Raw genomic sequence first — 10684 nt, 5'->3', positions numbered from 1 at the left:
CAGTACTGCTAATCACATTGTACCATGTAGCCTGGACGGGAATCGAACCCCGAATAAGCACTTATAAGGTAGAAGCTCTACTCCTCAAGCTAGATAGCTAAGCACGTAGAGAACGAATTAATTTGAAGTAGGTAAGATTGAATTAGGTGACGAGGTAGGTAAGTTCCAAGTTTTTTCCCTCTAAGTAGAGTGTAAGTACCTACCTCATTTATACTGCCAGCATAGGACTGGCAAGTCCCTTCATTCTTGCAGTCTAAACAAGAAACAAGAAAATAAATAGAAGTGTCTTTCTTCTATAGGGTATTTCTTCCCCCATCGGGACAGTGCAAATCTTTTCTCGAGTTTATGCTCGTAAAAAATCTTTATTATTAAATATTTTTGGGGGGCTATCCATTTTGTATAAGTACCTACGCTTTAAAGATAAGTAATGCTTACTACTTAGTAAAACTGTAAATATTTATATATAAAAAAAAAAATCTTACCTCATTTTGTTTCGTTTCCGAGGACCTCTCATCTATCACATGACTAGACCCAGCCAGCTCTGGTTCTGACTTCACCTCCCATCCCAGTCTCTCCTCACAAGGCACGTCCAGATCTGACAAACAAGGCTTGGCCTCGGCCACACTGATCCGCTTCGCGTTCGCCTTACTCATGGACTTGCTTCGATAGATCGCTCGGGACGCGGCGCCCGAACGGGCTTTTAGCCGGTTGTCCGATAGGCGGCCTAGTTTGAACGCCTCTTGGCTGAGATTATTGAGGCGGTTCTGACTTGGACTGCTGATGTGGGAGAGACGGTGTTTCCTCTCGTGGCCGAACAGGGAGAGATTGGACACACTCATGGGCGGTGGCGTGAGACGACGACTTTTGACCTTCTTCTGAAAATGAAACGATTATTTTGTTTGATAGAGGTTTAACACTGTATAGTGTATATGCAGCTATAACTACTAAGGTCTTTAGTGACAGGGGTTTTACCATCCATTCGGTGACAAGCTACCCCTTTGATTTATGTCCTATAATCCCGAGGGAGACGTAAGGCCTCAACAAAGCTACCCCCAGCTCACATCAACCTCACCCAGCTAGAGTGGGGGGAAGCCCAGATGGTACCCATCTTGCAAATAGGTACCAAAGTTTCATATTCATAGTCATATAAATTAGATACATATTAAATATTATAGACAAAAATGTTTCGAATTTCATAAGTTTAGAGGACCTAAATCTTACCTTGGCTTTGGGTGCTAATTGTTTGGTACCATCGTCTATTTCATCATACTCATCATCACTATCATTGCCTATGGAGATTTCTTCCTCTTCAACTACAGTAGTTCCCGCTGAAAACGAGAAACCAAATTCATTATTTAATTAACCAACATAAGTGATGTAGGGGTTAGCACGGTGGACTCTTGAAGGTTGGTAGTTCGAGTCCAAGTAATAAAATTAATCGAAGTATAATCTAGTTTTCTACAAAAAAAATAGGCTGTTGATATATCCACCTGTCCACTATAAGATGAAAATATGAACGCGGATCACATTGCAGTCTGTCCAAACTTAACAAACATTAACAGCATAACAGTAAAATATTGGGAAGGAGAAAAATGACCTAATTGTCAATCTCAAGCATTATGGGACATTGGGACATATTGTGTTAATCTGACAGTCTAAATGAAGCACTACCTACTTAAGTATTATACCTATACACTCAAGCATCAGAAAACATCTTGACTTACTCAAGTTATTCGGCTTTTTCTTGTACATTTTCTCGGCAAGATCCACATAAGATGTGAACATATGAGACGAACACTTCTTGTTAGGTAGTCCTTCTGCTAGGAACGCTTTGCCTGCTGCCTCATCTGGGAATATGGTCTTCCCATGTTGATACCCGATGTCCTGGAAATAGAAACCAGATGAAATACGTAGAATAAGTTTAAATTCCATTTCAAGAAAAATAGGAGGAAGAAGAAGAAGAAAAGAGAGAAAAAAGAAAAACACTGTTTCATTACCGTTTTTATTTCCAAACAATGAAACAAGTGCTACATTAAATTCGTGTTGTCTGTGTCGTAGCATGCCGATTCCTCAGTTCTTAGTAATACACCATTTCGACCATCAATATTATGTGAATTCGCATACCGCTGGCCGTTATATCCGTGGTTACACAGAAGTACGGAATCCATAGGTCTTCAATCTGCTTGTTTTTGAACAGGGCTTCAATTGTGCTATTGAACTTACGGCCCGACAAAATGCTGACGGCAGGATATGTAATGTCCGTAATGAGAGAATAACCGCCTTTCATATTCTGTGGAAGAGAAATTATATTATTCGAATTTATTATGTATGGTAAAATTAGAAACCTTTTGGACCTCATCTGGGAATATGGTCTTCCCATGTTGATACCCGATGTCCTGGAAATAGAAACCAGATGAAATACGTAGAATAAGTTTAAATTCTATTTCAAGAAAAAGAGGAGGAAGAAGAAAAAAAAAAGAGAGAAAAAAGAAAAACACTCATGTTTCATTACCGTTTTTATTTCAAAACAATGAAACAAGTGCTATAAGCCCTAGGTTGCAAGTTCAATTCGCACCTGGGGTGAACTTTATACTAAACAGATAAGGTTCCTTTTCGGAACGGCTGGCTTTCTCTCATCTTGTTCTTCTCTCTTTGATTTCTGAACGTTGTTGGTTTCCTCAATCAAAACTCTCGGAAAAAGAGCCTCTCTAAAAAATTTAAAAGCACTAAAGCACCACAAAAGTTAAGCGAGGGCTGAAAAAGCTTGAATATTTTGCATGGGGAGATAAAGGGACGATTTTTCAGTTTTATCTCAGCCAGGATAAAAAGATACGCCCATCTCTAGTGCTGCCTCATCTGGGAATATGGTCTTCCCATGTTGATACCCGATGTCCTGGAAATAGAAACCAGATGAAATACGTAGAATAAGTTTAGATTCTATTTCAAGAAAAATAGGAGTAAGAAGAAGAAAAGAGAGAAAAAAGAAAAACACTCATGTTTCATTACCGTTTTTATTTCAAAACAATGAAACAAGTGGTACATTAAATTCGTGTTGTCTGTGTCGTAGCATGCCGATTCCTCAGTTCTTAGTAATACACCATTTCGACCATCAATACCAAAGAACATATCAACAGGATAACTAAAATACAACGTATATTTTGGTTTTTTTCATCCTCCCAACATTCTTACCTTGATTTGTTCGAAAGCTCTGAACTGGAATGTAGAATACTTGTCAATAGGGGGCCGGATGTATTTACAATAGTCACTGTTTTTCACCTCCTGGAAAAACAAAGGAAACGAGAAAACACAACTATGATTAGAAAATTATATTCTTACTGTCAGTATCTTTCAGCTAAACATATTGGATCATGAATTCATCATGTGTTCTAAGACATCATGAACCAAAGAATAAAATAAAATATAACCCATAAAATGTCAAAATACTCAAGTATAAAGGTGTAAGACTGCAGGGGTAAAAGGATATTTCACTCCTGTTAACTCCTGTATTTGCAGCATAAACAAGATATACCTACTCGTATTAGGCCAGCCACCGCTTGTCAGGTCTACCCGACAAGCTGACCATTTCAGCCGTACCTATCAGGTCTGCCTGATAATAAGTGGCTGGCTTTACATTATGTTCTATGTATTGGGAAAGCTTAAATGTATCTTTTCACAGCTCACCTGCAGCTGTCGACTGCAGCACACGTAGGCGATCCGAGACTCAATCTCCGCTGCCGACAGCACCTTGATCGTATCATGAAACGGACTCAGCTTCCTCAACAGAACCCACCAGCCGCTCAGAAAGTCACCATAGTCAAACAGGTCCGTTTCATCTTGAGAACCGACGTCCACCGCTATCACCAGCTTGGCTCCCAATGCTTTGAGAACATCCGCTGAAATATCCACCGAAAATGGGGCGTTACGTTAAGGTAGAAACTACTATCACGTCAATTCTAATCCTGCACTACTTACCTTGCACCATCCTGCCATGGACGATGTAACCTCATCAATATTTCTACTCATTGCCCACAGAGCCGAGACTAGAGATCCAATACTAACGCCTCCTATCAGATCAATCGGGATACGAGCTTCCTGGAAAACAAATGCAAAAATCTTGGTATACCATGTAATTCCTAGAAAACAAATGTAAAATTCTTCTTATATCATCTACTCTAGAAATTTATCATATCACCCTTGTCAGGATAAAGTTTATGTTCAGTCGACATATCTTTTATAGCATAGTACTTATGGGGTTCTTCTGTCAGGTTCACAGATGATGGATTATCAATTTTTCCGTAAGACCCAATCAGAATTTAAGGTACCCCATGGGACCTAAAAGATAGTCAACAAATTTCCTTTTTCATGAATAATTTTTCTAATCCCAAAAAGTTCAGCAGTTGTTTCATAAAAAAAATGTCAAGTTTAAACTTGACCCCACTTTTTTCGGTCAATAGTGGGTGTATTTAGAAAAATATGGGGATTAGTTTAACCACTAGGTGGCGAGGTAGCGCCTGTGTTTAAACATTGGAAATCCAAGATGGCGACTTCCCAACCATCCAAGGTCTATTGTTCAATTTCCTTTGGACCAGTGGTCAGTTAGTCTTGTCGGTCTGGGATGGAGTTTCACAAAGACAAATAGTTTACTCACCAACAGCACCTTGATCATGCCCACATGGGCACCCCCTCTCGCCCCTCCTCCCCCTAGTACCAATCCTACTGAGGTTCCTGTAATCCATCGTGCCAGACGAGAGAAATCAGTGAGAAGACTAGGCTCCGACATGTCCACTTTATTGTAAAGGTCATCCTGGAATACAAGGATAGAATAGAATATTAAAATATACTTTGTTTATCTAGGGAAAATGACCTAATAGTCAACTCCGAGCATTTGAAAACAAAACAACATTGATTATCTTTTGATTCTCACGACTTTAGCTTTAGCCACAGGTCACTCAAATTTTGCAGACAGCTTCCATAATTAATGATGATCAAAAGGACCTCGAGAAATGTACAGTTGGGCCGCTATTTAACGCCAAATCTTTGAAAACCCGAAAAAAGTTCGCTATTCTCAGGCCTTTAGGCCGAAATTTAGATTTCAGCCAAAATCGCTCGAGCTTGGCACAGAGATTCGATAAATTATGTAGATCAAAACTATCTTTGGGCCTGTTTCCAGAAAGTACGGTTCGGCCGTTATTCCGGACCAAAGTTCCGCTATTTAGAGCTAAACAGGGAAAAGGCTCAAAAGGAACTAGCGCTTTCCACGACTTTACCTTTAGCCACAGGTCGCTCAAATTATGCAGACAGCTTTCATAATCAAACAGTAAGCAAGAGAAAGTGAACATGTTAATTATCTGATTATTATTATTATTATTATTATTTAACATTTATCCTTTAAATCACTACGTGAGTTATACAACGAAACCAGACCAAATCACTAAGCAGCCCAAGACACGTGGATTTGGTCTGGTTTCGTTGTATAACTCATGTAGTGATTTAAAGGATAAATGTTAAAAATAATAATAATAACTTTTTTCAACTGAAAGAACAGAAAATGACCTGTACCTGATAGAATAGCACTTTGACGGGCTCAAGTATATACCCTCCATACAGGCAACAAGATACCCCCCGCCTTCGCACATTGACCTCACCTAGTCATAGTGGGGCCGGGAAAAGCCATAGTCAGAGTGGGGCCGGGAAAAGCCAGCGGCACGCGATCGCCCAGATGGCCACCTATAGAGACACTAACCACGCGCAACGTTGCCGTACTCTTTTGGTTCATCCTGAAACATATTTTATGGACTATTTCAATGTTTGTCACAATGTCGTCCCCCAATCAATACAGTGGTTGAGTTGAAGAGGTTCTTCATGATAACGCTGCCACTTAAAGAAACCAGGAAGAAAATAAGAAATTGTCTTGGAGTTGTCTTGGACTCGAAGCATCAACCTCCAGACATTTCGGTCTGACTTGTGCAATGTTGAATTCCACACATAGGACTTTCGTAAAAAAAGACTCCCTCCCACTTTAATGTATTTTACTTACGTACCTGAGTGCCTAATAAATGTACTTCATTGGTTTGGAGGTAAGTACTTCGAGAAAGAAAGGGACTTTTCATCCTACACTAGCACAACGTTGCCAATAGAAGGGACTTACCGATACACAGCCTGTCCTCCCTCCAAGAACACCCAGTCCAGAGCGAAGTCAAACTGACGTACAAACGGACTCATTCTCTTCAGAACCGAGTGAGCAATTTTCAGGGTCACATTCATATCGGCATCAATTAATCTGAAACAAGAAACAAACAAATCATTAATTAACTAGTTCAAATTATTAGAAAAAAAGTAGACGGTGGGAAAAATACACCCAGTCCAGAGCGAAGTCAAACTGACGTACAAACGGACTCATTCTCTTCAGAACCGAGTGAGCAATTTTCAGGGTCACATTCATGTCGGCATCAATTAATCTGAAACAAGAAACAAACAAATCCTTAATTAATTCATTCAAATTATTAGAAAAAAAGTAGACGGTGGAAAAAACAGGAAGAAAAAAACACGACCTGAACATCCGAACTTTGGGTTTCAACAAGCAATAGGTACGATCCCGGGAATCGAACCCAGGACCCTGCATGGTAAGCACGTTAGCACGGGACTAATTATACTTTCCATAACTCTATTTTATTCCAATTACCTTTCTTTTGTTTTTGGCAAAAAGGTAAAAAAATCACTTCTGATGGTAGGTTTCATCAATATGCACGTTAGCACGGGACTAATTATACTTTCCATAACTCTATTTTATTCCAATTACCTTTCTTTTGTTTTTGGCAAAAAGGTAAAAAAAAATCACTTCTCACTTCTGATGGTAGGTTTCATCAATATTTTTTCAGCTTCCAGAAGGCCTGTTAAGTTCCATTTGATTTGTATAGGTTAAGCTAACAGGCTGTTGAGGAAGAAAAAGAAAGTTGGCGAAACCCATCCTGAAAGCTTTTCCATCCAGCCACAAAAGGATTATACTAACGTTGAACAGTCATCCTGTGGTAACCACGCTATGGTGGCGGGCAATCTCGACTGAATGGTAAACACCGAGGCTTCCCCAGTGAGTACGGCCAGACCTCCTATCATATCCCCGGGGAACGCCGTGAACAAATGAACATCGTTACTGCCATCGGATGACTTCTGGGTTATGAACAGAGACCCCGCTATCACGTAGATGAGCTTGTTATCCTGCAATGTGATTGATTGGTTAGATGTTAGATGGATAGTTAGTCTAATCAAATCTTTCACCTAATAATAGGTACTAAAAAAGTAAAGTAAATTAGAATTTCATTACAACCTAGTAATAAAATAATTGACAGCGACAAAAAAGGGAGACCCAAAAAATCCAATGGTATTCGAAAAGTCAAGAGCAAAATGTCTTTTATGTGTTTTGCTTGAAATGACTGGGGTCTTAGGTTCCATCGGATGACTTCTGGGTTATGAACAGAGACCCCGCTATCACGTAGATGAGCTTGTTATCCTGCAATGTGATTGATTGGTTAGATGGATAGTTAGTCTAATCAAATCTTTCAGCTAATAATAGGTACTAAAAAATAAAGTAAATTAGAATATCATCATTACAACCTAGTAATAAAATAATTGACAGCGACAAAAAAGGGAAACCCATAAAATCCAATGATATTTGAAAAGTCAAGAGCAAAATGTCTTTTATGTGTTTTGCTTGTAATGATTGGGGTCTTAGGTTCGAATCTCAGGTCAGCACTTTTTTTATGTTCGAATTCCCCCCAAAAAGATTTTATGGGAGTTTTTCACTCTGTAAAAAAAAGTTTTATATCTACCGATGACGATTTTTCACATTGGAAAAAAGTTTAGGATATTGCAAAAAAGTTTTCCAGACCCGAAAAAGTGGCAAAAGGAAATGGTCTGATTGTATTGATGAGGCTACACACCAGCGTTCACTCTCAGGCGCTATCCCACTACTGCATGCCACGGAGACTTTTGGCTGCTGGGTTTCCCCCCTGGCCCGGTTCGCCTCTCCTTAGCTAACCTGGTTATTCAGAGCTCCCTCCGAGAAACCATATTGATGACAGGCTTAGTGCGGACGCCCAGTCTACGTAAATCAACTGGTGCATAGAACTCCCCATCTCAAACCATCCACACTTCCCGGCCTCGCAGTCGCACGATTACAGGAGCTTGCCAAACTCCCAGCCGAGAACATGCGGAGAAATAGTGGCATATAAACTTCAGGAGAAGCTGCTTACTATTCCCGCTAGGCAGCAGCACAAGTTCAAAACGCGCGCTAAAATATGAAACGAGAGGTGAAATGTAGGTGGGGGACCACCCCACTCCTACTTTCACTACACAGTGTTCGTTTGTTCAGAACTCGTTTATTTGAGGCAGAGCTGATTAGCTAATGTACATAATATGTTATGTATGTAGTATTAGAATATTGAATTGAGAATTGGTTCCACAAGATATTATGTTTATCGCATCGTTGACATTATAATTATGTTATTATGTACCTAAATGTATTATGTATTTCGTTGTAATTTTGATAACACGAGATGTTATGTTTATCGCATCGTTGATATTATAATTATGTACCTAAATGTATTATGTATTTCGTTGTAATTTTGATACGCCTAATAATAAACAGCGTATTCCAACATATTATATTAAAAACAACAACCAACCTCAGTGGTGGACTTCGGATCTGGTGGTAGGTGGTTCGAGTCCAAGTTAAATCATAAAATTTATCGAGGTATTTTTTAATTGATTTGATTTGTCAAGTTAAGTAGGCTCAACACAATTGATATGCTCTAGAGCGCAGAGAGAACAATTAAAATTTCTTTTTATTGGTATGCCTAATTAGAAACAACATAATATTTCAGGGTCGGACTTACCTCAACAACTTCTTCTCTCACCAGGCACGTTCCGCCCGGGATATGTTCCACTCGAATGTCCAGCCCTGAGAAATCCTTCACTCCCAACTGCTCCATAAATTCCCGCTTGCTGGAATGAATCAACTCTTGTTCACTAGGAGATCGAGGTAGATGATCCTGAAAATACAGAATAGAATGTTCTTCCTTTACCATTTAGTGGTTTTGAATCTAGTGTTTCGCGGACTAAACGTTGTCCAAGAGACACACAGACCCTCGGGAAGTTTGGCCAGTTCCGAGTCTCGAACTGCCATCACGGTGGTGTTCCGAGACGTGCTGGTAACCATTTCAATCTGATAGGGAAAAATATTTATTAAACCAACCTCTTTGCAAAGTTTTAGCGGCTTAGGCTGAAAACTCAAGTCCAAAGAAACGATAACTTTTTTATTCAAACCGAATACCACGTTTATTGAACCCAAACTAGACTAGACCAGGGAAACTTTTGATTTACATTTTATTTTTTTCAAGCGGTTTGATAGAGGAAACTGGAACTGCCAACAAGATCTTATCGTCCCGAAATCGAAGAGAGAAGGAAGACAGGATAGGAGAAAGCCAGCCGTTCCGAGAACGACCATTATCCGTTCGGGATAAAATCCGCAACGGGCGGGAATCGTACCCCTAGCGCTTACAAGGTAGACGCGCTTCTATCCAAGTTAATTAGGCTGGCCTAGAGCCGTTCCGAGAACGACCATTATCCGTTCGGGATAAAATCCGCAACGGGCGGGAATCGTACCCCTAGCGCTTACAAGGTAGACGCGCTACTATCCAAGGTAATTAGGCTAGCCTAGGCACACTTAATTGTAATTACGAAAATGTTAACAATATGAATAGAAGACTCACCAATCCCACCAGATCGCCTTTCGAATACTCAGCCTCCTCTTTCCTCTTCCCAGACTCCAGAGTTTTCACCGATCGAAGTCGCCCGGTGAGTACAATATACGTAGAGTCTGAACGGTCATATTGTCTGAAACAAAAGTGACATAAACATAGCGCTTTAATAATTAACATCCAGAATTTAGATACTAACTATTCCATTTTCCCATATCCATCCCGAAAAGTTTCGATCCCAAACTTCCGACAGGACATTCTCCAGGATGGCGTAACCATCTCGGTCATACTGGAAAAAAGATCGAATTGAACAATGTATTAGTGAGGAGAAAATGACTGAAACTTGGCAAAGGAACAAAGAGGGAGGGGGGGGGAACTAAGGAGGGATAGAGTTTGTTTGATAGAGATTTAACATCACTGTATCAGAGTAGGAAGTACTTAAGTACAAATAATGTACTTAAGTACTGCCTTAGTACAAATGTACTTAAGTACTGCCTTAGTACAAATGTACTTAAGTACTGCCTTAAGTACTAAGTATTTGTACATTTGTACTTAAGTACTGCCTCCAAGTACTTTCATTAAAAATACTTTTTTTTCAACTGAAAGCAACAGAAAATGACCTGTACCTGATAGAATAGCCCTTTGACAGGCTCAAGTACATACCCTCCATGCAGGCAACAAGATACCCGCCTTCGCACATTGACCTCACCTAGTCATAGTGGGGCCGGGAAAAGCCATAGTCAGAGTGGGGCCGGGAAAAGCCATAGTCAGAGTGGGGCCGGGAAAAGCCAGCAGCTCGCGATCGCCCAGATGGCCACCTATAGAGACACTAACCACGCGCAACGTTGCCAATAGAAGGGACTTACCGATACACAGCCTGTCCTCCCTCCAAGAACACCCAGTCCAGAGCGAAGTCAAACTGACGTACA

The 10684-nt window shown here is 40.2% G+C and overlaps 2 protein-coding genes across 2 annotated transcripts in view; both read right to left on the bottom strand.

The window, feature by feature from the left end:
- Positions 1 to 5776, bottom strand: part of LOC103518497 (neuropathy target esterase sws-like) — a 13818-nt gene extending 8042 nt beyond the window's left edge. The window contains exons 1-8 of the mRNA XM_026830277.1: positions 5744 to 5776; positions 4649 to 4804; positions 3978 to 4092; positions 3682 to 3893; positions 3190 to 3279; positions 1725 to 1884; positions 1222 to 1328; positions 483 to 875 (exon numbers count right to left, since the gene is read on the bottom strand). Of these exons, the coding sequence (XP_026686078.1) occupies positions 483 to 875; positions 1222 to 1328; positions 1725 to 1884; positions 3190 to 3279; positions 3682 to 3893; positions 3978 to 4092; positions 4649 to 4804; positions 5744 to 5776 (1266 nt within the window). The remainder of the gene's footprint in view (positions 1 to 482; positions 876 to 1221; positions 1329 to 1724; positions 1885 to 3189; positions 3280 to 3681; positions 3894 to 3977; positions 4093 to 4648; positions 4805 to 5743) is intronic.
- A 358-nt stretch (positions 5777 to 6134) lies between these two features.
- Positions 6135 to 9091, bottom strand: LOC113471266 (patatin-like phospholipase domain-containing protein 7). The gene is made up of 3 exons (XM_026830276.1): positions 8892 to 9091; positions 7010 to 7215; positions 6135 to 6280 (listed from the first exon to the last, which is right to left on the bottom strand). The coding sequence occupies exons 1-3, from the start codon at positions 9081 to 9083 to the stop codon at positions 6145 to 6147; spliced, it is 534 nt and encodes a 177-aa protein (XP_026686077.1). The 5' UTR covers positions 9084 to 9091; the 3' UTR covers positions 6135 to 6144.
- Positions 9092 to 10684: the final 1593 nt, after the last annotated feature.

The sequence above is a fragment of the Diaphorina citri genome, unplaced genomic scaffold (assembly GCF_000475195.1).
Source record: "Diaphorina citri unplaced genomic scaffold, Diaci psyllid genome assembly version 1.1 scaffold2214, whole genome shotgun sequence".
NCBI classification, from domain to species: Eukaryota; Metazoa; Arthropoda; class Insecta; order Hemiptera; family Psyllidae; genus Diaphorina; species Diaphorina citri.
The sequence above is the reverse complement of the archived record's forward strand: the minus strand, read 5'-3'. Positions and strand labels throughout refer to the sequence as shown.

Coding starts and splice junctions, on each gene's coding strand:
- LOC113471266 (XM_026830276.1), bottom strand. CDS start 9,083: ATGGTAAAGGAAGAACATTCTATTCTGTATTTTCAGGATCATCTACCT. Junction 7,216..8,891: donor TGAGAGAAGAAGTTGTTGAG/GTAAGTCCGACC, acceptor ATCACATTGCAG/GATAACAAGCTCATCTACGT. Junction 6,281..7,009: donor CCACAGGATGACTGTTCAAC/GTTAGTATAATC, acceptor TTCTTGTTTCAG/ATTAATTGATGCCGATATGA.